At 45.6% G+C, this 27865-nt stretch overlaps 2 protein-coding genes across 11 annotated transcripts; both read left to right on the forward strand.

The window, feature by feature from the left end:
* The first annotated feature begins 2331 nt into the window (after positions 1-2331).
* On the forward strand, positions 2332-19636 carry prrc2a (proline-rich coiled-coil 2A). 9 transcript variants are annotated; one of them, XM_085791262.1, is made up of 18 exons: positions 2332-2481; positions 2615-2718; positions 5671-5822; positions 6934-7111; positions 7273-7384; positions 7495-7576; positions 7693-7836; positions 8248-8489; positions 8583-8671; positions 8856-8995; positions 9728-9830; positions 9940-10129; positions 10344-10430; positions 10665-11196; positions 11369-11625; positions 11742-12075; positions 13024-13246; positions 13374-19636. In XM_085791262.1, exons 3-18 carry the CDS (start codon positions 5708-5710, stop codon positions 16591-16593), a joined length of 6048 nt encoding a protein of 2015 aa, XP_085647388.1. In that variant the 5' UTR covers positions 2332-2481; positions 2615-2718; positions 5671-5707; the 3' UTR covers positions 16594-19636. The 9 variants fall into 9 exon arrangements, with proteins under 9 accessions (XP_085647388.1, XP_085647391.1, XP_085647392.1 ...); XM_085791265.1 differs by having other exon boundaries at positions 11757-12075; XM_085791266.1 differs by having other exon boundaries at positions 11769-12075.
* A 1965-nt stretch (positions 19637-21601) lies between these two features.
* csnk2b (casein kinase 2, beta polypeptide) lies at positions 21602-27753 on the forward strand. Of its 2 annotated transcripts, none has more exons than XM_085791273.1 (7): positions 21602-21708; positions 22978-23059; positions 23754-23856; positions 24454-24569; positions 25401-25476; positions 25832-26021; positions 26828-27753. In XM_085791273.1, the coding sequence occupies exons 2-7, from the start codon at positions 22988-22990 to the stop codon at positions 26916-26918; spliced, it is 648 nt and encodes a 215-aa protein (XP_085647399.1). In that variant the 5' UTR covers positions 21602-21708; positions 22978-22987; the 3' UTR covers positions 26919-27753. The 2 variants fall into 2 exon arrangements, with proteins under 2 accessions (XP_085647399.1, XP_085647400.1); XM_085791274.1 differs by having other exon boundaries at positions 21602-21645.
* The last annotated feature ends 112 nt before the right edge of the window (positions 27754-27865 follow it).

The following is a 27865-nucleotide window of genomic DNA, read 5'->3' on the forward strand; positions in this document are numbered from 1 at the left end:
GGATGGATGAATGAATGAATGAAAAAAATATACAGTAGATATGTCTTTTTGTACTGCACAACCACAATATCTGTTGAGTTCCTTCTTCCTAGACCAGAGAAAACATAACAAGGGACTTATAAATGAGTAAATGAAGATTTTATTATTTTACAGGCTAAGTACACTGGTTTCCCAGCAATTCAGACCTTACTGTCATGTAAATATTGTATGATTTGAAGCTGACAACCACACTCCATTTAAAATGCAATAAGTATAGCATCAGTTTTTCATCCAGAGCTGGACCAATGGCTGACTGTTTAATCTTTGAGCTCCTGTTGGACATTATCAAGTGTGGTTAATACAACATAAATTTGGAGATAATCTCTAACTAATTAACTTACGTCACAATATACTTGGCACCACTGTGAAGTTATTCATAGTTTCAGCAGTTTCATTCTTTCATTAATTAGCCGACTTTCAAATCTTACCTGGGTTATGAGCTTATAGATATTATGAGGGATTTTTGGCCTTATCAGAATGTGTGTGTCATGAATTGATGCTGATTGAAAAAAGTTCTGCCTTTTAAAAAGAACAAAAATGTGTAAAATAATGTTAATAGCCTGTTGTGTGTGAGACTGCACTTGAATCCTGTTTCCATTTGAGGCTTGAGTGCTTTTAGAAAAACAATGGGTGCAATTAAAAGAACTGAAATGTGCGGGTGTGTATGTGTGATTGAATGTGTGATTGAAAATCTAAGTACATAATGGAGCCAAAGTATCCTCTTCTGCGCTTGTACAGAATCATTACTGATCATTTGTAATAAGTCTATTCTAACTTTTTTTGTTTTCTTTTCCGATCAAGTGTCCATTTATGCCCTGTATTACCAGCACTGTACGCAGGCTTACATTGTTTAAATGCAAACTGCTTTATTTATTGTGTCATCGACGCTGAAGGCAAACTACCCACCACTCTAATGAGCAGTAACTGTACAGTTTAGATTATGAAAGACAAAGTTAAGTGCCTTTCGAGAGAGAAGGGAACAGCTTGATTTACACCTGGGTGAAAGAAAAATCATAATTAAACCGTGGTGAATTTCTGACGGACAAAGCTGTACTGAGTGTTACACTATTTCACTCTAGCTGTTGCTTTCCCTCCAGGTCCATAATAATGCTTCCCTCACCTGGGTCCTCAGTGTCAAAGAGCATGTGTTCATGGCTGTGTGTGCTGTGCATGGGAGAGGTTGGGTTTTTAACATGTAAAGCACTTTGGGCTGCATTTTGTATGAAAGGGCTATATAAATAAATAAAGTTTGAAGTTTGAGGTCCTGCTTTACAAATCCTGTAAAGAGGAGATTACTTTTGTATGACCTAGACTTTTACATACAAGCTATTACTCTCAAAATAAAAAAACATAAAATGAATGTGTTGATTATTGCAAAAGAAATAGTCTGATTTAGACTCTTAATACCATCAGGGAGGCATTTGGCCCGCCCTATGTTCTTCCTGCTGCATGAAGGACCATCTTCAGTGACAAGAAGAACAAGGAGTCCTGTAACAGATGGTCTGGTCCTCACACATCATGGAGTCAGTCTGGGATTACATGAGGAGACAGAAAACACTGAGACTCAGAGCTTAAATCCACAGAAGATCTGTGCCAAGATACTCTGAACAACCAACCTGCCAAGATCCTTAAAAAAAACCTCTGTGTGCAAATATGCCCTTGGGGACTGATGCTGTTCTAGATGCAAAGCATGGTCATGTCATTTGATTTTGTTTAATTATCTTTCTTGCACTTTTAAGTGGGTTGATAAAAGCTATTCATGGACTTTTTTTTAGAGGGGGAGTGAGCCTCTTCCCTTTGTTTTAATCGCCTAAAACCTCAGCTGTGTGTGAGAGATCCTGGCTTAGATAGGATAAAATTATTATTATTATTTTTTTAATTTATACTTGTTTTTATAGTGTTCAACACTGTGTTATCCAAGGGAAAGCAGATCAATGACAGCAGTGTGCTTGAACAAAAACCGAAATCATACGCATGACCTGAGATACCCTCTTGGTCTTAGAAGAGGATGCTCTTTATTTAATAGCCACATGCCTCTGTGGCGTTCAGGATCGAGAGTTTTTTTTTTTTTTGTCTCTTTGCATATCTAATCTTTATTCACAAATATGAATATCTGCTGTAACAACCTGGATAAATCACTTTAAAACTGAAAGCATGCTCTTTTTTCTTCTTTAAATGACCTGAACTCAATCTCAATCACATTTACAAATAAAAAGTTTTTTTTTTTTTTTTTTTTTTAAAGTGTTGTTCTTAAAAACAAAGAGTCGTATTTTCCCACCGTACAGTAGAGGTCCCAAACGGATCCCAGCCCGTCGTGAAACTCCAGTAGCCGTTGACGGCTCTTTAGGTGACGGTCGGATCGAGTCCAGGATCACAATTTTCTTTTCTTTCCCCCCCTTTTTTCATTTATTTTTTTGGGATAAAAAAAGAAAAGGAGTGCAAGTAAGCAAAAAAAAAAAACAAACCAAAACACACCTTCTTTTTTCTGTCTATTGTGCTACCACCACTGGGTATTATTACAGAAGTTAGAGCGGTTTACTGTACAGACTGTGTGTGTTGTTGTTTGACCATGCAGGGGGATATAACGTTGGTTGCTTAGCTAGAAAGCTACGTGGTGATAGCATAAGAAGCTAACCTCACTCTGCGGTACAACCTCGAGACAAGTCGGGACAAGACCAGGTCAGTGGGGCCGGGGAACATTGTGCATGTTTTTATTTCATATTTTCATTATTTTGCAAACACCGAGTAGTTAACAATTACAACGCGTCTTAAAGACAACATCAACACCATTATCACCCCGAGAGGAGAGGGTGTTTTGTGGAGGAGCAGTCGTTATTTTTTACAACGTTAGGTGGTTAGCAACCTAGCTTTTTTTCTTAGCCTAGCCTAGCTTTGCTAACGGTTGTTTTTGCAAAGGATGTGCTTAGTTGAATAGCCAAATCAGTGGGTGTGATTATTTATTTAATTGTTGTAACCTGTGTGATAATGGCTACTTAATTGGTATGCGTATTGTTAAAACTGATCAGTTATAAGATGTAAGTTGCTTATTGATTTGATAGCGGATAAACGGTTAGCTCGAAGGCTAAGCCGCGTCAGTTTGCGTCACTCACTCACACCTCACCTTCTGTTAAAACTGTTATTGTAGTGGATTTCCTATATATTATAACAATATAACAATCTCCCGTTTCTTTTCTTAACGTTGTCGGGGATGTTTTGTAAATATAAGCAGTGTGGTGAATTCAATGCTTCACGTTGATAATGTACCGGGGCCTGTCCTGTCTCCGGCGCCATTTTGTTTTGTTCTCCCAATAAAAAAAAAAATCTTTTTTTCTGCGCTGTCCCTGTCTCCTCCGACCCAACGAGGGATAAAAGCTAATTCGGTTTCATATAAACAACCCCGCGTCTTCTTGGTCTTGTTTTTGGTTTGTGTGTGTTTGGGTATGTGTGTGTATGTGTAACGTTATGTGAGTGTGTGATTCAAAACGTGGCCGTGCGTGCGCAATGCTGAACAGATCCCGTATTACACAAACTAATAATGGTATCGCTGAAATATTGAAAATGCATTATGAAACATCAACGCAGTCAGTCAGCCAGTCCTCCCTCCTCCTCCTCCTCCTCCCTCCCAGCGCTCAACGCCGAGGCCCCGTGGTGTTAGCCTAGTAGCTAGTTAGTTACTTACTTTCATAGCAAGCACCATGATAAAGATGTGCCAGTGTGCAGATAGTGGTACATTATATTTAATGTCCTGGTTGCAATGGCCATTTTACGTGCTGCATTATTTTGCTTTATATACACACAATTGTAGGTGACTGTTGCCTTATCATTAGCTTATTACCAAGGCCCCTGTGTGGTGTGGTGTGGTGTGGTGTGGTGTAGGTTGCTGCAGTTATGGTTTGGTTTGGTAGTGTAGCTGCTGGCCCCCGTTAATCCTCCATACAACATGTAGCTGATCAGCCATCCCACGACCTAATTTTCTAATCTCATCTGGCTGTTGAGGCACGGTGCGGTGCTGCTGCTGCTACTCCCTACTCATCCTGCGAAACAATTTGTTGTTGATTCATGTTTTTCCCTCACTGATTATGCGTAGTTGTGCTGTGCAGACACCATGCATCTTTTTTGTTGCCACCATAGATAGATATATGTAGTCACTGCCCAGTTTTCTTTCACATTTGTGTCTTTCAGAATTTGTTTTGATTGTTGTTTCATATTAATCCCTGCTTTTGGCTAAACATGGTCACACCTCTGTAGTATTCAGAAGATTTGTTATTCAGAAAATACTTCCATTGCTTCTCCCAGTTTTCTGTTATTGAAATATGCATGGATCATGATGCAACTGAGAGATGTTGCTTGAAGTCTTTGTTTTGATCTCAATTGTTCCTCCTTCTTTCCATTTGGTTTGTTCCGTACCATTTCATTAATTCATTAAAGCCAGTGAATGAATTGTCTAATGTTGTTTCGTTTGTAGCATCATGAAAAGTCTTTAGTTGAATCGTCTGCTGGTTGGAGTGGAGGAGGGAGGTGGGGGGTGGGGGGGCAGCAATTTAACCTGCTGGATGCAACTAAATCATTGTGAATTGGACAGATGTCAGCGCAGTGTGTTTTATTGATGTGATGAGTACAAGCTAAAGGCCCGGCAGTTTCCATGGAGGCATTGCTGTCTCAAGGCAGCAAGGCATGGAAGAATATCATTTATAATGTGTTGCTATAGAAACCATGGCTCTGCTTTTTTTTTTTCCTTTTGTACAGTGTTTCCCATGATGAGGTGTTTAGTCATGCACTGTACTAGGGCGCTGCTCATACTGTCTTTATAATGGCATAATGGGAAATCAGTTCTAGCTACAGTTTGTGTGTTAATGGTAACAGGGATGTTTGGAGTCATCCCCCACTCCTGAAACACCTACACACCTGGCTGAAAAGCTGTAACAAAAAACACAATTTGATAAGTGAAAAGCTGCACAAATGGAGCTGGCAGAATACTGTGTTAAAATGCAGAGTCCATTATCATTTGAATTGTTATATTGAAAGAAGAATTCACTGTGTCAAATGTTTTCTGTATATGCTCAGAGATGGAAGTAAGCAGTATTTTGCAAATGAACATGACTAAACACGAGTTGACACTTGGGGTTGGTTTGTCTGTGACTAGTGAGGCTGCCACTCCAAACCTGTATAGATGCTATAAAAAATGTGTTTGCTCTGTTTTCCCTCACATAGAGGTAGTGTATATTGTCTATGATTATCTTACAGGACATTATGTTCACAGAACGGCCTGTTTTGTGATGATGTTGTGTCTTCATCATCTCAATTTTTTTTACCTCACAAAATCACAACAGAGTGAATCCCAAGGCACTTTAAAAGCAGCAGGTCCAGAGTCAGACTGTAGAGAGAGTTAACTATGAACAAGCCTAATATACTGTATGTGATTCATTCATTCAAAGTGTTTGATTATAGTTTAATTATACTGCACACAGCCAACAGAATCACAGTGTGCTTGAACCTTATGGTCATGCATGTTTTGATTTGTGAGACGGTTTCTCTTTGTTGTTTTGAAGACACGCTTGTACAACACCGTTTTTTACTTTCACCTTCTATGTTTATACCCAGTATCAAATCTCTCTCTCTTTCTCCCCCCAGTCTCAGGGCTCACCATACTCAATGAGCGGACAGCGCAATGTCAGAGCGCTCTGGGCAAACTGCAAAGGGGAAGGAAGGCAAAACCAAGTATGCGTCTCTCAACCTGTTTGATACATACAAAGGAAAGAGCCTTGAAACACAAAAGCCTGTTGGTGAGTACCCGTGGGTCCGTCGTCCACACTTTCATTGTCACAACTTGCATGCTGCAGTGTAATGGATCTGTCTTTCTGTTTTCCTGCCGAGGCGGGTATTAGTTTTCAGAATCGTTTGCCTCTCTGGCTCTGTTTAAATTCTGCCAGATGGTTTTGTTTTGCCGCTAAGTGTGTACAACTTGTTCTATAATTGATCAGATGTAGCCTCGAGAAACAGATCTGCTTCGTCACAGTCGGGAGTTATCCATTGGTGTTGTGATTAAAAGTTCCTGGCTGTGCTGTGTTGTCTCCTGCCACCACAGTACTGCAACTTTGATGCATTAGTGTGCTACTCTGTCCCTAATAGCTCTGGTGTTGATTTTCAATACAGGAAGTGCATGATGTGCTGGATCCTTCAATTGCCTGCCAACCTGCTTTTGCTGATACCGCTAATATTATTCAGGGAACAGGGATGTTCCTCACCGTTATTTATAGGCCCCCTACACCTGTCTCTTAAAGAAAGAAAACATTGTATGAATGGGCATATAGAAAGGATTTGCACAAGGCGAGGAGGGTGAATGGCTCTCGAGCCTTGATACGTCAGCTGAGTATCAGAGCCACCGAGTCTGACCTGAGACAGAGGCTTACTTGTGGACGCTGTTTGACTTCTGTGCTGAGTCCCCACTCTATGTTTTATTCAGAAGCTCCCCACAAGATCCAAGCAGCTGTCCCCATTTCCAAACTACAGATTTCCCCCCTCCTGCATAGTGATGCTATGCACTACTGTGCTTTCTCTGAGCCTCAAGAAAGAAAACAAATGAGGGATTGATATTTTAGCACATCAATATCCTACTACTTCTCTATTAACCGGAATTGAAGTGGGGTTTGCAGAAGCCTCTTAATAACGTCTAGAAACCTTTCTGAATCAATATTTATCAGAATCATCAGAGTGAAACAAACCAATCCTCCAGCTGCGTTGGTTGTTCAGCATCCTAATCGTATATCCGCTGAAGCAGGCAGAAAATGCCATCCCTGTCGTCTGGTTGTTTCTTACACCAAGTAGATTTCACTTGTGTCAGGTTTCAGTGGGTCCATCTGTGCTAATGACCTCCTTTCTCTCCCCCGATATTAGTTCCCCCCCGCCATGGCCTGCAGTCTCTTGGTAAAGTTGCCTCCGCACGGCGTATGCCACCCCCTGCCAACCTGCCCAGTCTGAAGGCAGAGAACAAAGGCAACGACCCAAACGTCTCGCTCGTTCCCAAAGACGGCACAGGATGGGCAAGCAAACAGGAACAAGCAGACCCAAAGAGGTGAGAAGGTCAAATCTAACATGGCAGAAATGTTACACTTGAACTGATAGAAAAGATGCTCACCGTAGGAAATTACATTACATGTTTGTTTTGTCATTGTTTTTCTCCTCTTGTTGATGCTCCAATGTCTAACATCAGTGTTTGTTTGTAACAATTTCCAGTACCGATGCATTGTCAGCACCGCAGCCGGAATCGCAGCAGCCTGTGGATTCACAGACACCTGCCCCGACCCGCCCGAGAACCCCGCCAGCTTCAGAGGTACCGACAGGCACAGTAAGACGAAAGCAAAACTTTTTTACTATCTTTAATAACATGCCAGACATTTTATTGCAGCCATAGTTCATGTGTAATCTTACAGTGTTTGTCCTCCCCCTCCCTCTTAGGCTCTGGCCCCAGCTTCAACCCAGGCCGTAGGGGCAAGGTCCTGGGCACAGGCCAGTGTTACACATGGAACACAAGGGGATGGTGAGACTTCAGTTTTTGTCTTATCCATACATTTCTAGGGATTGCCATTTGCGTTACACTCGTGCCCTTCCCTAAAAAAAAACATCCTCTCTGGACCTTCCCCCTTTTCTCTACAGGTGGAAAGGGATCAAACCTACCGTCGCCATTCTCTCGCGAGGAATTTCCCACCCTGCAGGCGGCTGGCGACCAGGACAAAGCTGGCAAAGAACAGGGCACTGCAGATCAGTGGTATGGGCCCGGACCAAGCCTCCGCCCCCAGAGTGAGTGACGCCCACTTAGTCTCTGTTAATTGACCAGCCAGTCGTTTAATTAAGTCGGTGGTGATGTTCCCTAGTACTTTTTATACATAAATTATTAAGTATGTTACAGACCACAGACCTTGAGTAGTGGTGCAGTTGATACCACAGATCATAGTTGATCCTATACTCCAAGGCTTTTTCTCATGAATTATTGATCTGGTTTGCATTATTGTTTCAAATACACAATAAGAGAACATCATTGTGCACTTAATGCTTTTGTTTGGTGTGTGTGCTTGCCAACATCAAAAAACATAAAGAAAACAATCATTTTGAAAAGAAGAAATATTTTCCAATTCATTAGCTTCAAATAATGTGACAAAACTCATAAACCGCACTGACCCCTCCATCCTTTTTTGTGTTTGGCACTTTCAGACGTTACAAGTTGGCGGGACGGTGGGGGCCGAGCCCTGGCGCCCACCCTGTCTGGGGAGGGGGCAGCGGAGGGTGGCACTGGTGGGGCTTTGGTGATGGACGGGGCAGCTGGGGTCCCCCTTCCAAACTCCCAGAACCATGGGCCACCTAGAAACCCTCCTGCAGGCAGCCCTGCCTTGCCTCTGCCCCAGCCCCCTGTGGGTCCTGGGTTCCCTGCATACCGAGGGATCATGCCTCCCTTCGTAAGTTCCCTCTTGCTTTTCTCTCCGTCTCTCTCTCTCTCTTAAGTATAAAAAAATTGGTATTTGAATCCAATCTATTTTTCTTCTTCCTAGATGTATCCTCCCTATCTGCCCTTCCCAGGCCCCTATGGCCCTCAGGGGCCCTACAGGTACCCGCCACCTGGGGAAGGGCCTGCTCCAAGGTATGTTCTCGCTAAAAATCAGTTGTGACGCGAGTGTTGTGCTATTCTTTGATAGTTTATTCACCTCATATCTTTGGATGGGAACACATTATTTGCTTTGGCTTTGGGGGTTCACTCTTGAGCATATTTTCTAAGAGGCCATGTCTTGTGGTATCTTTAAAATATGATGTCTTCCCTCCATCAGGTTCTCTCGTGGTCCTGACAACAGGCCTCAGGGTGGCCCACGTGACACAGGAGAGGTGGTGAAAAGACCCTCTATCCTAAAGCAGGATGACCTGAAGGAGCTTGACGAGCTGGACCATGATGGAGACGAGGGCTGGGCAGGTCAGAAAATGCTAATGTTCACAGATGTGCAACCAAAATAAAACTCAGCGTTTGATGGTGTTTTGTTTCACAGGGAAAATGAAAGTATCCAATGATAAAAGCATTAGAGAACGAAAGCACACTGATCTCACACTGATCTCGCACAATATAAATAAGTAAAATTTTGGTGCCTGGTTCTTTACAGAAATCTGTTACTACATTTGATACAATAACAAAACATTAGAAAGAACGATATAGGATACAGATGAAATGTGGTTTAACATATGTAGAACGGCACCAACAAAAAACAACAAGGCTCCATTTGTGCTTTTAAGTAAAATAAGAGCACAGCTGTAGTGAGTTTACACTACACAGGCTTTTATATTGTTGTTCATGGGAACTTTCAGCCCTATTTTGACTTCAAAGTACCCTCGTGCATTGCGTGTAGATGTTGTGCTTATGTTGTTAAATGATTGAGGAGGTGATGACAGACTGGTAGTGAATGCAATTGATGCTTTCTAACGTTGCAGTTGTTTCTGTATATCATATTTCCTGCTGATTCAAGCAAAAGGGTTCCAGTCACTACTCACTCCCACGTGACTGGTCCAGTTACATAGTAGAGAGAGAGGGGGGGCGGGGGAGCAGAGGATCATGTTTATTGAAGTGAAGGATGATGAATGATAATTTAAATGCACTGAAACGATGTTTTGGTACAAACATGGTACTAAAGTGTTGTTGTTTTCACTCCAACAGGGGCTCATGAGGAGATTGATTATTCCGCCAAGTTGAAGTTCAGTGATGATGAAGGAGAGGAAGAGGTGGAAGAGGAGGGAACCGAGAGCATTAATGACTCACGGTATGTGGTATAATCAGTGTGTGTACTTGTAAGAAAAATGCTGTTTTCTCTTGAATGCGACTCGCCACAGACTCGTTCGTAATGAGCAGCTGTTTTTCTCGTTCCTCAGTGAGCAGCAGAGGTCCCAGGACGTCCCACCTGCAACCTCTCGTTCTCGAGCCTCGGACAGCGGTGGAGACACCCGCCGCACCCCTCCCTCTAACGCCGACAACGGCCCCCAACCTCCCTCCAGCAAGCCAGGATGGGCCGAGGAGGGGGGCAGTGGCTGGGCGGGCCAGGGAGCGCCATCCGGCTACCAGGTAGTGTGCTGAACAGCAGCAGAGAAGTGTTGGTGCTTAGACAGGTCAGAGTCCAGCTGGGAAAGAAGATGTAGACACAACAACACAGGACAGTTTGTGTTTACTGTCAAGAAAAAGACATATATGTGCGCAGAGGTGTATGAGTGTGTGTGTTTTTTATGTCAGTTTAGATTATTGTGGTGGACCATGGCTAACTGTGTCTGCCTGTATACAGGGGCGCAGGCCTGGATTGGGTGGTGCCCGGGAGCAGCCCTCCCCCCCACCCCTCCTCGGACAAGGGCCTTACTCCTTTTACCGACAGGTAGACGCCTGGATAGGGCCTCATAGACAAATCATTTCTACCATTATCCCATCCACCGCCCGCAGGTCTGATAGATGAGCCATCTTTAGGTTTAAGTTCGCCTTTTGCCTCTTAAGTTTTATTCCAGTTGGTGTAATCATCCGTACAACATTTTCTCAACACGCTTTCAATGATGTCATCTAGTTTGCGGTTTAAACAGAGTAATTAAGTGTTGTATAATTTGTTACCGTTTAGGACCGGCCACACAACCAGGCTGCCTCTGCAGGCCCTGGGAAACCTGGCTCCACCCAGCACCAGGCGGCGGCTGGAGGACCGGCCCCGGCCGCCCAGCCGGGCGTGCTGGTCCACGGGGCCCAGGGGGAGGACGAGGATGAGACTTGGCGTCAGCGCAGGAAGCAGTCTTCCACTGAGATCTCTGCCGCTGTGGAGCGAGCCCGTCGCCGCCGCGAGGAGGAAGAACGTAGGATGGAGGAGGAGAGACGTGCAGCCTGCGCCGAAAAGCTGAAGAGGCTGGATGAGAAGCAGCAACAGCAACAAGGCAGCAGCAGTAAAAGCCCCAGCCTCGATGGAAACTCTACAGCTGCAACGGCAGGTAGTCCAAGTCCGTCTATTTCAGCCTCCGCCTCCTCCCCCAACATCAGCCAGCCCCCATCTCCCTGCGTAGACCCTGAGGAGCCTCCAGTGCTGGCGGTCCAGCCGGGGCCTGGTCCTGGAGTCGGTGACCGACAGCGAGCCAGCAGCAATAGCAGCTATGACTCCGGCGCAGGTCAGTTTCTTGCCTCAGGTGATCAGTGAAGACTGTTCTGAATTATCTGACCACTTTAAAAGTGATTGGGCTTTGTCAGCACCCGACGAGCTCAGTGAGGATGTTCAAATAAAGATCCTCTCTCTTAATCGTGACCCCTCATTCAACCTTATAATTCTCTTTCATGTTTCAGATGTCCAACAGTGTCCCCAGCCAGCTGTTCCACAGCCGCAGCCGCCTACGCTCGATGTACCTTTACCTGTAGAGAGTAAGGACGAGACCATGGCCGGTCCTCACATCCGTGCAGGAGGTGGAAGTGAAAGAGGAGTCGACCCGGTAAAGATTGAGAATATCAGCGGGACAGCAGGTCGTCAAGCCGGCGGTCCTCCTGGTCAGGGTTACTCCAAGTACCAGAAGTCTCTTCCACCTCGATTTCAGAGGCAGCAGCAGGTTAGGATTTCTACTTTTACTTTACGCTTTAAATACAGCTCCTGCTCCAAGAGTTGTTGTTGTTGCTCGTCGTGTCCTGAACACTGTTTTTCCCTGTCACATATGTTTCTGTGTAGGAGCAGCTCCTGAAGCAGCAGCAGCAGTGGCAGCAACAACAGCAGCAGCAACAACAGCAGCAGCAGCAGCAGCAGCAACACAGCCAGGCGTCACAGAGCCAGCTGTCCCCTCAGCCCCAGCCCCCACAGGGTCCGTCGCCAGGTCCAACACCCCAGCCAGGACCTGGACCCAAGCAGGGCGGGCCCCTCTACCAGCCTGGCAACATGGTTCGACCCCCGCCCCTGCCAATGAATTTCGACCCTCGCTGGATGATGATGCCCTACATGGACCCTCGCATGATGCAGGGCCGCCCTCCACCCATGGACTACTATTCAGCTGGCATGCACCCGTCTGGTGAGTGGAGGCGACGCTGTCATTGACATATGAGGGAGTGCTTTGATGTTGAGTAAAGATCAGGGATTAAATAATTACATAATGCAGCAGGGACATGTTACAAAACATTGTTGGGATGTTTATATGTGGTAGCTCCAAGACAAGGGACTGATCACTATTAGTCGACTATCAAAATAATCGTTTGTGGCAGCCCTAATCACTATAGGATTACGCACTGACATCCGTCAACAATATGTCTTGTATTTGACTGAAACATATCGCATGTGAACATGTTAGTTAATCACTAAATGAGTAAATAGGTGGGTTTGCATGGACCCAGATATTCTGATGAGAATCGGTTTAGATGTTCAAACCGGATGAAAATCAGAATAAACAAGCCCAAACCAAATGAAATTTCATTCGGTTTTAGAGAGGTGGAATAAACCTTTTCTTAAACTGAAAGAAATGAAAATGGTGTCATATGAACGGCAAAACTGGATGTCGTCTGGTTACGTTCTTTCTGCTCCGCGTCAACGTAAATGCGTAATGACGTTTCTTTACTTGCAAATGCTTGAATGAAAGTGTCAAAACAATGACAACTACTGTGTTAATCAGACTGTAGATCTCCATCTTTGATCAGTCGCAGGATGTTTTGATTTCTAGAGTTCTAACGGGCCTGAAAATTAAAATGGATGTTGAAGCCCGGACTTGACGCGGCTCACCAGCATTAATTCTTCGGCGCGAATCCGGCTGAACTCGGCCAAAAAGGAGGAGAAATTATTAGTCATATAATTTCAACCCGAACCGGCGCGTCCCATCGGGTTGTTGTCGTACACGCCTGTTAAGAACACTCATATCACATGTAAACGGTTAATGTGAAAGACTCGTACGGAATTAATCAGAAAGAGGGGAAAGTGTTCATGTAAACCCATGTAATGTTTAAAAGGACATTCTTCTTCACTGTCACAGGGCTCATCGGGCGCGAGCGGTCTGATTCTGGGGGATCTGGTTCAGACCCCTTCGACAGGCAACAGCAGCATCCAGGGCACCCTCACCGCGGGACCCCCCCTATGGATCCAAAGCTGGCCTGGGGCCCAGAGGTGTTTCCTGGTGGAGCGGAGGGCCGCGGGCTGACCTCCCCACTGAGGCAGAAGCAGGCAATGGAGGATGATGATGTGGCTAAAGGGCCCAGGTACAGATGCACAAATTTTTAAAGTGTAGTTTTTCCCTTTTTCTGCTTGTTCATTGAAACATCGTAATGGTCTTTTCTTATTATTTTCATGTAGTATTTTACAAAATTTGTTTATCTTTTGTCTCAGGAGTGACACTCCTCCACACCGCATGCGTGAGGGTGGACTCGGACCCATCCAGCAGCCCAGCGCCGGCTCTGGAGCATCCAACCAGACCCCTCCACCAGTCGGCACTCAAGTCAGTGCCCAGGGAGGAAGCCACCACCCACATCACTACATGGGTGGGCGGGGCAACTACAGCAACTTCCCCGATCAGGGTGCAAGGATGTCGCATCAGCAGCAGCAGCAGCAGCAGCAGCAGCAGCAGCAGCAGCAGCAGCAGCAGCAGCAGAGGGCGAACGAGCGAGGAAACCAGCCGCACGGCTTCAGCCACCAGGACGAGGGGCCGCCTCGAGGGTCTCAGCAGGGCCAGATATGGGGAGCGCCACACCCACACTACGATCGCAACGGTCGTGCGGACCTCCCCCCCGTCGAGGGCAACTCCCACCTCCACCACCATCACAGCCACCACCCTCCGCAGCCTCACTTCCCCCTCCACGGCCATAAACCAGAGAACAGCCGTGACAGGGTCGTCGAGGCTCCCGCCAAGAAGACCGAGCCCTCCCCCCCTCTCCACCAACCTTCCCTCTCATCTTCTTGCTCCTCCTCCTCCTCCTCTTCTTCTGCGAGAGAAGACGGCGGCGTCAAAGTCGCCCTGCATCATCACCCGTCTCTGAGAGAGGGTGAAGCCACCGTCACTCACGGTCACGGAGAAAGAGGCAGCGGTGGCAACGCCGGCGGTAGCAGCCACGGGAAACAGGAGAAAGCAGGCCATGGATACGCTCCTCACTCCTCCATGGCCTCCAGCCCCCCTCCCTCTCAACATGGCAGTCATCCTCACCCCCATCCTCATCCTCACCCTCATTCTCATCCTCATCCTCAGCAGCAGCAGCATCCCCATCCTAAGTCAAACCAAAGAGGGGGGCGGGAACATAAGACAGAAACCCAGTGGGGCCCGCGGCCCGGCAGCAGCAACATGAGCGGGGGGTCTTCTCACGGCAGGAGGGGCAACAACGCAGGAGGCGGGAACAGCAGCCGTGGAGGCGACGACTCCTCCAACGTCTCGTCGGACCACAAATCCTCCAATCAGACGGGAGGAGGCGGCGGCAACCCCAACAAGAGGGCCGGCCCCATCAAGAAGCCGGTGCTGAAGGAGATGAAGAGAGAGGGAGGCGACGCCGATGGAGGAGAAAAGACCAACGCAGGCTTCGGGAAAGATAAAGAGCAAGACGGCGGACAAGCGGCGTCCACGAAGGGGGACGCTTCCTCCGCCTCCCAGAACGCGTCGGCTTCGTCTAAAGATGAGCCTGCCCAGACGGCCAAGCCCAGAAACGGAGGAAAAGAGCGTTCCTCAGGAGGTGGCGGCGGTGGCGGTGCGGGGTCGGGCCGAGGACCCAAAGATGTAGACGCCACTTCTTCGGGATTTTCGGGCTCCTCCTCTCGAAGGGACAGAGATCGCTCCTTTGAAAGAGGCGGCGGCTCCTCCCACCACCCGGCTAAAGGCAGCAGAGCCAGTCGCGGACGAGGGGGCGAGTTCTACGGGCGCGGTCGTGGTTACCGCGGCACCTACACATCCAGCGCTGGGCCCGCCGGCGCCAGTCGTGGCAGAATGGGCGGCAGGAGCGGCAGAGACTACCGTTCATCGGTCGGCGGCGGCGGTGGCCACCACCAGGAAACCAAGGGCGAGGGAGGAGGAGGCGGCGGCGGCGGCAGACACGGTCAGGATCGGTCGCAGCACAACCCGGCCCGCGCCAGGAACCGGAGCGAAACCCGCAGCGAGGGCTCGGAGTACGAGGAAATCCCCAAGAGACGGCGGGAGAGAGGCTCGGAGACCGGCAGCGAGAGCGGCGCCAGCGACCTCGGTCACTCGGACAAGGATGAGATCCAGAAATCCAACACCAAGAACGGCTCCGACAACGCCAACACCACCGGCGCCGTGTCGTCAGCGCCGCCCAGAGGGTCTCAGGCCCGGGTGTTCACCCCCAGGGGCGTTCCCTCGAGGAGGGGCCGGGGCGGCGGCAGCGGAGGAGGAAACATCTACCGGAGCGGTGGCAACGTTGGTGGAGCGCCGGGGGGACATCGGGTCGGACCCAACTCCGGCTCCCACGGCGGCTCGTCCAAGTCGTCGGGCTCGTCCCGGAAACAGCAGCAAGGCCCGGCGCCGAGCTCTGGGCCCAAAGACGTCGGCCGGGGAGGGAGCGGCGGAGAGAAAAAGGACAAGATGGCTGACGCAAGCCAAGCTCAAACTCAGGGGACGAACGCCCCTCAGCCGTCTTTACCCGCCACCGCCGCTCCCGCCGCTCAAGGCTCCGCTGAAAACGGAGCGGTCGTGACCCAACAGGCTTCGACCAATCCTGCGTCAAACTCCGGAGCGCCGAACACACTCCCTCTTCCGGCGAACCGCGGGTTCCCCCCCAGTGGTTTCGAGCGACCTCCGAGGCGTCGCCGTCACGGGCGCTCCCAGCACCAGCAGGACAAGCCGCCGCGCTTCCGGAGACTGAAGGAGCGAGAGAACGCCGCGCGGATCAACGGAGGGGTCGGGGTCATCGGAGGAGGAAGACCCTCCTCTCCCTCCCTGAACTCGGTTCAGGACAGCAACGGCGCCCCGGTCTCCGCTCCGCTGACGGGCAACGCCCAGAATGCTAACCACAACGCCACACTAACCACCAACAATAACAGTGGAGGAGGTCACCTCGGCAACGCAAACAGTCACCACCATCACCACTACAACCAAGGCAACGCCGGGCCGACCCACCCGCCGCACCACCACAGCCACGGCGCCAAATCCCCCGACTTCACCAACCAGAACTCAGACCAGGCCAACGAGGAGTGGGAGACGGCGTCGGAGAGCAGCGACTTCACGGAGTTCAGAGACAGGGAGGGAGGAGGAGGCGGCGGCGGCGGCGGAGGAGGAGGAGGTGGAGGAGGGGGGAAGTCGTATTCTCACCATCACCACCACATGGGACGGGGCGGAGGAGGAGGGGGCGGCGGTGGCGTCGTTGAGCGGGAGATGGCGGGAAAAGAGCCCTCGGCAAACAAGAGAAGCTTCTCCAGCCAGCGTCCCGGCATGGAGCGACAGAACCGCAGGGTCAACGCCGGAGGAGGCGGAGGAGGGGGAGGCGGCGGAGGAGGAGGGGGAGGCCGAGGCCCACGCGGCCCGCCCGGTGGTGGCGGTGGCGGGCCCGGTAACGGAGGCGGCAACCGCGGGGAGAAGCGCGGCAACTGGCCCTCCCCGAAAAATAGGAAATGATGGAATAAATGAAAACATTTCAGATGTACCCGACCCCACGTTAAACCCCCCCCTCACATCTTTAATCCCTCTTTGATCATTATTTCATGGCTTATCTATCGGCATCTTAAACATATTAGTGCATTGTACAGTATATGGAGATGGTATTCACATTCACTTTAGCTGCCCCCCCCCCTCCCCGACCCCCCGTCACCTCTTATCCTTTTTGCATCAATCAACTATCTACCGTCCGTTATTGTAAATTTCTCCATTTGTTCCGTCTTAACTCTCCGTTCAGTTGTACCCCTCCCCCCTCCCTTCCCTCCCCCAGTTTTACCCTCAAGAGTCTCGCCCCCTCCTCTCCCCCCCAGTTGGAGTTGACAAGCATGTGGTTCTGAAACGGAGGTGCACGTCGTTTTGACAGAAGACATTCACACAGATCTCCACACAGACACACACACACACGCATATACAAGCACAAATATGACATCTTTAAAACAAAAAAAAAAGAAAAGAAAGAAAAACACAAGGAACACATGCAGCAGTCGTTGTGTGGGTGCAAAAAAACAAAATGTGGGAAGAAAAATTGGCAAAAATATGTTTGGATCGGGCTAATTTTTATATTTATGTACCTGTGTGTATTTCTACCACACTTTGGCCTTGGGTGGTTTCCAGTCGTGCAGTTCTGCATTTACTTCCCTCACACAGGGAGAGAGTGCAGCTTCATCTGTCAACGAGAACAATGTACCATAAGATGTTTTTGTTTCTGTCTTTTGGCCTCGTGTCAGTTGAGTCTCAACCTCTGACAAAAATTGTAGGGGGTGTGTGCTTTTTTTCTTCTACAAAAAGCAGGTCATTAAAAATAACCTTTTTACTAAATTTCCCAATTCCCCACCTTTTCGCTGACTTTTTGGTCTCCTGCAAAATATGTCTGATTACTGTGATAAGACCCATTGAAGTACTACTGCTCAGTGCTCACCTTCACTTGCATTGATCTGTCTTTAATATCAATGTCTCTGCTGCTTGTTCAGATAGACGGTGTGATTTATTTTTATTTTTTATTTTTTTTCTCTCTCTCCAAGTTGTTGACCTGCCCTGAAATTTCATTAGCTGTCATTGGTCGGTCCTTTTTAGGAAATAAAGGCTTTTTCTGAGCCTCATTGTAGCATCTTCTTCAACCTGCAGAACATCTGCACAGCGCAAAAATCAAAAAAGTTTCCCCAAGGACAATAGTTTTTACTTTTCCTTTCATTCATTCATTCATGAGTTTTTTGTTTACCCTATGAAGACGGTATTAATAGCGTGATGGCTTTATTTTAACAACCATTATTTCCTCAGTAACCACCATTTTTATGGAAACACTTCTTTTCCTCCCTCAAGGTGAAACATCTGTCGATCTTTGTTGGGGAGGAAAACGAGTCAGATGAAAATGTAGGTCATGATAGAATAAAGACAAAAATGTTTGACTTCCATAAAACTGTCTCTGCTTCAGTAGATGATTGAACATGTTCTAATAAGCACTCCTTTAGTATAACAAAAGTCCATGGTTGCTGTTTTTTTTTTCTCTTTATTTCTTTTCTTCTGTGTGTTAATGTTTTTGGGCAAATTACATGTGATGCAACAGGACAGGTACTCTGTCTGGGCCCAGAGTACAGAGCTAAGCTGAGTATTGTACTATTTACACCTGCCCCGCCCCCCCCACCCCCCTCTGCTCGTGCTGCGATGCACTCTCTGTGCTTTAGTGGAGACTCCTCACACCAAGGAGGACTTAACTACCCAAGAGCTCCTTGTCTGAGGAAGTATTTTTCAAAGTGCGTGTTCTCAGGATGTTTCAGTACACGATGGCAACCAGTAGCTCAGACTAATTGAATTAAGGACAACGCTGAGAAAAAGAAAAAAGGGGGGTGACAAAAAGTGTCACGTGAGTCGCCTTCTGCAGTTCACCACACGTTTTTTTGTTTTTCTCCAAGAAATAATGCTGACCTGGAGTGTTGAGGAAATATTGGATTGATGTAGGATGATCACACTTGTAAACATAGTTTGCGTCACACATTAAAAAAAACAACAAAGACATAAAATGGCAAAAAAAAAAAAAAAAAAACGACCGGAGACGGCATCAACCACCACGGTGAACTAAATCGATATTCTCATCTGTATCAATTCTGTCACTGCTGTAAGTTGGGGTTTGTTTGTTTATCGACAACAGTTTTGGAGATTGTCTCTGGGATGTTGTGAGTAGGGCATTTGATGATTTGTGTACGTGTGTGCGCGTGTTTGTGTGTATGTGTGTTGGCATGTGTGCGTTTTTCCGGTGTCTGTGTAATTACTTGGGGCAGGGGTGGGGACCAGAGGGTTAACGTGAATGGCAAGCACTTTCTGCCTTGTTTGCCCACACTTTATTTAACCAATATTATTAAGACAGTTCTACTGTTTCTTAAATACATCCACATATATACATGCAGCTGTGTGTATATGTTCATTATTATAAATGAAGGACATGCAGTGGGGAACTTCACCAGTTTTTTGTGTAATTTAAACATACATTCTTCAGCAGGCAAGTGAAGTTGGACATATTTTAATTTTCACTATGACTTGTTCTAAGCATGAACACACACCCATGGGTGCAGCTTGCCTTGCTTGTTACTGGTTTATACATTGATAGCTGTACACTTAACACTGGCTCAAAGAGTCCTTCATCCCTCCTTAACTCTTAATGTTGATGTGCGCATTATTGTATGTACCTACCCATGTTACAAGAAAACAAAAGTAGTGTATTCCAGAAAAATTACTCAAAGATTGTACTTTGTTTCCAGCATTACCAAGGTACCTGGAGTGGTTCAAACTGTTTTTAGCATTTATGGTTTTATTATTAATGGAACCGTAATATACACACATGTATGTATATTGGTATGTATCTAAGTTTTGTCTACCCCAACTTACATTCCCACAAACAAATGTTGCCATTTTTAGTTCAAGGGAGCAATGTACAAGCAGAGAAGTGTCTTATAATAAAGTTATACAGAGAAGGCAAAGTTAAATAAACTACTTTTGATTTAATGGAAAATGTAAACCGCGTGTCTCATTCTTCTCCTGTCGTGGTGGAATATTTTGGGAAATGCTGATTTCATAAGAGCACATCTTGACATGTCACAGCAGGAAATGTTCAGGTTTAACTAATAACAGTTAATGGTTCAGTTTAGTTTAGGTGTGTCCATCAAACACAACAGAGAGCTGCAGCCATACTAGCGTTCAGAGAGGTAATGCAGCTGAAAGTAATGCTGTCACACACATATTTACATAAAAGTAAATATATATGTATATTTACAAAGTTGCAATTAATTATTTTCACATTTGACTGAGCTGCCAGTTATTTTCTCCAATATTCTTTGTCAGTTTAAATATATATTGAACTAATCAGCTAAATTTTTAAATTTCTGCCCAAATATTTAGTGTTAATTATTGCAAAATTACCACAAATTATCCCATTACCAAACAAACACTGAATAAGAGGCTGGAATATGCTGCTGTCGGATGACCTGAAAATGTTTTGCAATAAAGAAATACTGAAACTATTTAAGACAGTTGTGAAAGTAGTTCAGTAGACTCACTATTCAACTTGTATATGGGTCAATGCCATGATGCAACCAAGTCAAGATAATACTGGTATTTTTTCATATAAATATGGACTCAATTGTGAAATAAAAGTATTTCACTTTTGCAATGCAACACTGTTTCTTAACAAATTTCTACATAATTTGTCAAGTTAGTTAGAAGAAAAGTGTTGTTTTTAGGATATGTCCTGCTCAGTACCCTATTGCCAAAATACATTGCCAGTGCCACATATAAACATACCTTGTTATTGTGCATTCAATACTAAGCTGTTCAGATAATACACAGATTCATATTTGCATGTTTTTATTTTAAACATGTACAGGTACAGTGAGTAGGGGGCCATGCCACTGCCATTTATAAACATACCTTGTTACCATGTCTGTCAATTGCACGGTAATCATGCATACAAGGCCCATGCATACAAGCTATTCAAATTGACGTTTTTATTTTAAACATGAATGTGGAAATGAAAAAAATTTAAGAAAATTGTCTAAACCAGGGGTTCCCAACCTTTTCCAAGTCAGGGCCCATTTGAAAATCTAAAAAAATGTTTGCGGCCCACCTTCATCCCAATATACAATACATATGTGACAGTTGACGGTTCCTGTCACTATGCCTCCAATTGATCGTGCGCCCTGGCTACTTGGCCAAGGGGATGTCCCTTTGGGTGACTGGCAAGCATGACTCTTACGCGGGAGGTGTGGGTTCACTCCCCGCCCGGGCCCTCTTCACCTTGCCACATTCTGGCGTTGTTGGCAGGATCCACGTAGCACTTGGGGTGGGTCCATGGATTCCTAATGTGTGGCAGCCTGCGCGGAAGCACGAGGACGTGCTTGTGAAAAGAGGGGCAGAGATGTGACAGTTGACGGTTCCTGTCACTATGCCTCCAATTGATCGTGCGCCCTGGCTACTTGGCCAAGGGGATGTCCTGGCAAGGTGACTGGCAAGCGCGCATGACTATTACCCGGGAGGTGTGGGTTCAATCCCCGCCCTGGCCCTCTTCACCTTGCCACACATAGACCAAATGATGTGTCTTCAGAGCACTTTTTTTAATTGAAGGATAAAGATTCAGGACTGAACTGAAAGCAGGGGGCATGTAGGAAGCTCCACGGTCACTACTGTTACACAGCATCCTGACTAAATCCTGAATAACAGAATGGCTTCAGTTTCGGAGGATGACATGAGTTCCCACCAGGGGGCCGCGGTCCACAGGTTGGGAATGACTGGTCTAAACAACCCCAAATTAACCCCCTCCTTGCAGTACCTCCGATGACCCCCAGGGGTCCCCACGGACCCCCTGTTGCCCCGTTGGAGACCTCAGCTGCAGTACCGATGTTGACCAGCGGGCGGCAGCAGCGCTCAGTCCGCCCGGTGCTGCCCCCGCTCCACGAAGGAAGAGGAACGACGCAATCTACGACTACGGGGTGAAACCGGGAGCTGGTGTCCATCTTATTTACACCGGTGAGACGGCTAAATTTTTCCATCTCTCGGGGTTTTTACAGTCGTATACAAGTTGAAATCCGGGTAAGTTTTCTTTAGAATCGGTCTCGTAGCAGACTGTGGACGTTTGAGCCCAGCAGCAGGCGCGGCTGTAAAAAGACTAGAAAGGCCTGTTTTCTAATCGATGCGCCATATTGGATCTCGCTCCTGTCGTTAGCAGGAATTAGCTTAGCCAGCTAGCATCGGAGCTACACTAGACTAACTGTTTTTTCGTCGTGTGTGACTGCATTATATCTCCTATAATCAATTTAGTCACCACTAACACATGCGCTGACCGGTCCGAGTCTGAAAAACTGTGCTACAAATGTTTAATCAAACTAACAGTGTTGAGAAGATAGCGCTAGGATGCTAACTAGCTTAGCCGTTATCAGGCTGTAACTATTTCTTTATGCAGCCAAGTTGCTCTTGTCAGGATAGAGCGTTTTTTACTAGGTAACATTGATTTTAGACAAAAACTAACACTGAGGCGGAATCTAATCAGTCAAAGGTAGAAGAAAAACACTACAGTTTATTTATCTTAAGGTTTGCATTGTGTGATTTTTGCATTACAAAAACCAAGACCCAAGAAAATCTGAGTTTTCTTGAATATGCAAACAAAAAACAGTAGAGGAATGTTTTGTCAATCGAGCAAATCTTTTAATTATTTTCAAAGTCAGTTTCATCAGATACTATTTACATTAACATGTACACATACATTAAACCCCACTGTTCTGGTGATTGAACTCACAAATGATTAAACTGCTTCTTTATGCAGCCAAGTTGCTGTTGACAGGAAAGAGCTTGATTTTAGACAGGTTACACTGGTTTTAGACAAAAACTAACACTGAGAAAGAATCTAATCAGTCAAAGATGGTAGAAAATCACTACAAGTTATTTGTTGTGTGTATATCTTAAGGTTTGTATTGTAATTTTTGCAATAAATAAAACGAGTAGTAAAGAAACATCTATTTTTTAAGTACACAAACAAAAACAAATAAAGCTATAGAGGAAATGTTAATGTCAATCAAGCAAAATTGAATAATTTCAAAGTAAGTTTCATCAGATAAATTTCACATCCATATGTACATAATTTAAATCCAGCTGTTCTGTTTACCTCTCAATGACTTAATTCACAAATTATATTGAGGGCGTGTCGCTACCTCTCCTGCACATCTTCTTGTTTTATAGAAACTTTGCTTTTGAAAGGACTTGTCAAGATTAATGCCTCGATTGCAGTTGCCTTCTCCGGTGATTTCAGTGTTGATGTTGTTCAGTTTTTTGGATCATATCTGAGTTTGTCTGTTTATTTTCTAGGTCGTCAGACATGAGTAGTTCAGAAGAGGTGTCATGGATCTCCTGGTTCTGTGGACTGAGGGGGAACGAGTTTTTCTGCGAGGTGAGTTTCTAAACACTTTCATATGTGTTGCAGTCCTGCATGAATATGTGATAGATCTCAGTTTGTGATCTGCAGTAAAAAACTTGTAATGGCTGACAAAACAAAAGTGAAGTAGCTGTATAGTTACAAAATTATGATTCCTCCTGATGGAGACTCATAGATTTGTCCATTTAGGGGCAGTATAAGAAGTCATGTTTAATCAAAGCTTGTGTGTGCGTGTGAACGAGAGCAAAGAAACAGTTGTGCTTTTTATCCTGGGTTTTACATATATTTTGACTCTCATAAAACAGACCTTTGCATCTTCACACTTTTCCTGCTCCTGCTTTTTCATAGCCTCTATGTTGTTGTGAAGCCTTCATATTATGTTTCATGCTTTGAATAGGTGATGATGATGATGAATGGGCCGTTATCAGACAGTACTCACAAGCCCATACCTTTGACTGTCTTTAGTCCGGCAACAGTCGCTGCTGTTTTATCTTGTGTCATTTTATGTATTCATGGTTTTGTATTTTAATCCTGTTAAGCACTTTGTGAGTTTCTCTCTGTGAGTAGAGCTATACAAACAAATGTTACTTACTTTTATCAAAAGACTTTTTAGTGGCTGCTTAAACAGTCCATGCTGGACTCCATACTGGCTGTGAAGAGATCTGTATTCACTTTGACTGCTTTCTCCTCTGGACTTGTGCGTTGACAGGTGGACGAGGACTACATCCAGGACAAGTTCAACCTGACGGGGCTCAATGAGCAGGTCCCCCACTACCGCCAGGCCCTCGACATGATCCTGGACCTCGAACCAGGTCTGTGTGTTACCCTGATACCTGCTTATTCTCAAATGTAGGTCAAGGAGTTACTACATGTCCTACACATTATATGAATAAAATAAAAACAATGCATGGCAAAGTTAGAAATCCAGATGTGCTGTGTGACACGCTTTATGCCCAACATGTACTACACTGTCTTCATGAGTGATGTTGCACCGAAGTTAGAAAAGTGAGACTGAATGTTTAATCTCAGCGGTCGACCTTTTAAGTCTATTTATCTTGAAAACAGCCTTTTGTTTTCAGATGAGCTGGCTAAACAGGCTTTTTAAGGATGTTTAGTCTGCTCAGCTGGTGTGATGGGAGTTTCTCTGCTTATCAGAGGACTACACACACTGTAACACACATCAGTGCAGTTTTTTTCCCCCCACATTGTGCATTTTCACAGGATTTTTGAAACCATGTGAGTTACTTCAGAGTCCATCACAGCCTCTGTCGTCTTTAAAAAGAAAAAAACAAAAGTGGAGGAGACTCTCAGATCTGTAGCCAGCGTTCCCTGCTCTTCTGAAACATTTTTCTCCTTTTAAATGTCACAAACAACATTCATCGTTCCCTCCTTTTGGTTTCTGTCTGTAGACGAGGAGCTAGAGGACAATCCCAACCAGAGTGACCTGATCGAGCAGGCAGCAGAGATGCTGTACGGCCTCATCCACGCACGTTACATCCTCACTAACCGAGGCATCGCACAGATGGTAGGTGTCGGCCGCATCAGCAAAATCCACCACTTCTGTCTCCATTAAGGGAAAATGCTTTTCCATTACTTTTTAAAAAATTATTATTATATTTAGTCCATGTATTCAGGAAGGAGGTCGGTGATGCTGGATTTCTGTAGGGTGCAGGTGTAAGTCGGCTAAAAACAGACCTGCACTGCAGAAGTCTAACCTGCAGGTCATAAAAGCACAATTAGCTTCCTGACATCACGTTGTGTTTAAAAATGGTCGTACTGTGGCAACATTTCTCAACTGGCAGCAGGTTTGTCTACTCTGTAAGAGAGCAGTTGGTTAATTTACAATGTTTCATTTATTGTGATGGAGAATATTTTTTTTACATGTGTGTTGTTGACTGGCATCCTTATTGTTGTGTTTGTGTCATTAATCATCCAGCGTGAGAAAACACAAGCAGACCTGTCAGTCAGAGTCACAGGACATGCACTTGCACTTAGTGTTACATGCAAAAAAAAATCTGTGGCTACATCATTTGTTTTGTAAAATGTTTCAAAACTGTGAGAAATATCAGTTTTCCTTGTTTTGTTTGGTCCGAAACCCGAATGATTCAATTTACAGTCACATTTAAGGAGCTAAAAGTGGCGTATTATCGGAAATTTTATTAGTGGATTGTACGAGCGTCTTGTGATCTTTTCATCTGGAAATGTTTTTTAAAAAAACAAATTAAAAAATGTAGTGCAGCAGAAGGACAGACGATTGGTATAAAGTGTTCAGGCTTTGAGTTGCAGACTTTCAGTGTTTTAAATGAGAATTGTTTCCTACCCTGATGTTGTTTTTTTAATCATTTCCTCCTCCTAGTTGGAGAAGTATCAGCAGGGCGACTTCGGCTACTGCCCCCGTGTTTATTGTGAGAATCAGCCAATGCTTCCAATCGGTGAGTTTTGAAAAATTGAGGTTAACATGAAGTAATGACCTCCATCCCACAGGTGGGACAGTGCACTGCTTTGCATGTGGTGTCCTACACAATAGGGCTACTCAATAATTTACATGCAGACTGTCCATGGCTTTGCATATGTAAACTATCTGCAGTTGTTCTGCACACTGGGAGCTGCTGTCTTACAGAGTGATGAGTGTGATCGTAAAGCTTATGATGGCGCAAATACAAAGCATTAAATAGGACATAAAAGCGCCAGAGCAGCTGTGCTAATGCCATCTATTTTAGGTTTAGTAGATCAATTGATCATATCTTAACCATTTTCTTCTTCCTTCTGCTCCTTCCTCCTCCACAGGTCTGTCAGATATCCCAGGAGAGGCCATGGTGAAGCTCTACTGCCCTAAATGCATGGATGTCTACACACCAAAATCCTCCAGGCACCATCACACAGATGGGGCCTATTTCGGCACCGGCTTCCCCCACATGCTCTTCATGGTTCACCCTGAGTACAGGCCCAAGAGGCCCGCCAACCAGTTTGTCCCAAGGTTTGTACGGCAGGTTGAGTTAAAAGGCTTAAAAAGAAATACGGCAGATCAATTCCTCGAATATTATAATTATTTTGAGTTATAATTAGTTGAAACCAAAATATGCACTCACACTGCAATTTTGAGGGTGGCTTCAGCAGGTATGTTGATAACAGTTGAAACATGACGAAGTAATGTAGACTACATGAAGGGAGGCGTGTCCACTCATTATTCACGTGACAATGATTCACAATTTGTTTTCAAGCACACGGGGATTCGCATTGGACAAGTTGAGGAAGAGGATTGGTTATGGTCAAACTGATTTGTGTCACATCAGGAATCAAGTGCTTGAAATGGCCTCACTCAAAAGTTGGCTGAGGAAGGAGACACGGTGGCATTTGGACATGAGGACAATGATGCACATTGTGACATAAGAGCTGGAGAGAGAAGATGGAGAGTTGTTGGTTTTGAGCTGTTACAGAGAACAGGCACACAAAGGAAAGTTGTAAATCCTCAATATCTCAGAGTGGGTGTCGTTTTAGTTTTCCTTCAACTCCTGGATGATGTGTTTTTTATCCCATTACATTTCATTTTGCTGGGACATGTGCTTGTGCCATTGAGACACATGTTTGCAGAGAATGTCACACGAGGAGACGTTTTTTGACAGATCCCAGGGTAAACGGGTTCGGTGGCGTCACAATTCATGTTTGTGCTGTACCTACACGTTTAATAAATGTAGCCTTCGTGCTGTGCCGTCATGTTTGCTAACCAACACAATGTTGTTACAAGAAAACCTCACAGACGTTTGTCTTGTCTTCGCACTCCAGGCTCTACGGGTTCAAGATCCACCCCATGGCCTACCAGCTGCAGCTGCAAGCCGCCTCCAGCTTCAAGAGCCCCGTGAAGGCCATCCGCTAGAGCGTCCAGGACGAGGAAGAGGAGGAAGATTCATAGAGAGAGAAAGAAAGAGAGACGACAGGAAAAAATTATTGTCAGAAGGGCAGGGGTCACCTGCATCTTACAACGCTCTTCAGATGTCCCCTCCCCACCCTGAAGACTGTATTATTTTGGTTTAGATTAGGACAAATGAAAACAAAGTGTAAAGATTTTTGAGTGTGAGTGAGACATGAAAAAAAACGCACAGCCATGATTTTAATCACAAACACACACAAACAAACATTGAAACATATATAAATGCAGCAACACACTCGGGACTCCATGCACGTACATTACCAAACTCAGCAGTGCCAAAAACAGGGGGTGAAGTTAGAGGAAGCTGAACGTCACACTGGGCTCCACGCTGCTGCACCTGTTCACTCACAATCCAGCACACCAGAGTTTTTGTGTTCAGAGCTTTTTTTTAGATGAGGAAAAGCTGAAAAGGTGCAATGGTCGAGTCAGTTTTCACCTCTGACTCTGTGTTTGTTCTGTATTTGGCACAGTTTGGTAAAGAGTGGTGGTAAACCCTCCGTCATTTGAAGCCTCCTCTCCCCTCCCTCCCCTACCACCCCACTGCATGTACACTCAGGCCGGCGCTCCCGGAGACAGTTTGGACAGTGGCAGTGGGTGTTTTTCCGTAACAATTGTTTGTAAAAAGAAAAAAGAGAAGAAGAAAAAAAGATTGGTTTGTCTGATGTTTTGTGGTGTTGGTGCACAAAGCATTCTGTTCAATTTGCCTTAAGATGTGGAGAAAACACCCAGATTGTTTTGCTTTACAAGAGGCACGAGCGAAAAATAGTTTGTTTTTGTTTTTCTTTCTGCTGTTAGAGGAGGTAGAGTAGAACTAGATCAACTAACAAGACTTTCTGAGTAGTCCAGGCACTCGTACATTAGCCTGTCTCATTTCTCCAGCTGTCTGTGCGTAT

Source organism: Trachurus japonicus, chromosome 11 (genome assembly GCF_045865225.1).
Source record: "Trachurus japonicus isolate A0001 chromosome 11, Traja_1.0".
In the NCBI taxonomy this organism is placed as follows: domain Eukaryota; kingdom Metazoa; phylum Chordata; class Actinopteri; order Carangiformes; family Carangidae; genus Trachurus; species Trachurus japonicus.

Excerpts from the sequence above, each read along its gene's own strand:
- prrc2a (XM_085791262.1), top strand. The coding sequence starts at position 5,708 with ATGTCAGAGCGCTCTGGGCAAACTGCAAAGGGGAAGGAAGGCAAAACC. Across the intron at positions 8,490-8,582 it reads GAGGGATCATGCCTCCCTTC|ATGTATCCTCCCTATCTGCC; the intron begins GTAAGTTCCCTC and ends TCTTCTTCCTAG. Across the intron at positions 11,626-11,741 it reads GATTTCAGAGGCAGCAGCAG|GAGCAGCTCCTGAAGCAGCA; the intron begins GTTAGGATTTCT and ends GTTTCTGTGTAG.
- csnk2b (XM_085791273.1), top strand. The coding sequence starts at position 22,988 with ATGAGTAGTTCAGAAGAGGTGTCATGGATCTCCTGGTTCTGTGGACTG. Across the intron at positions 23,060-23,753 it reads GGAACGAGTTTTTCTGCGAG|GTGGACGAGGACTACATCCA; the intron begins GTGAGTTTCTAA and ends GTGCGTTGACAG. Across the intron at positions 26,022-26,827 it reads GCCAACCAGTTTGTCCCAAG|GCTCTACGGGTTCAAGATCC; the intron begins GTTTGTACGGCA and ends TTCGCACTCCAG.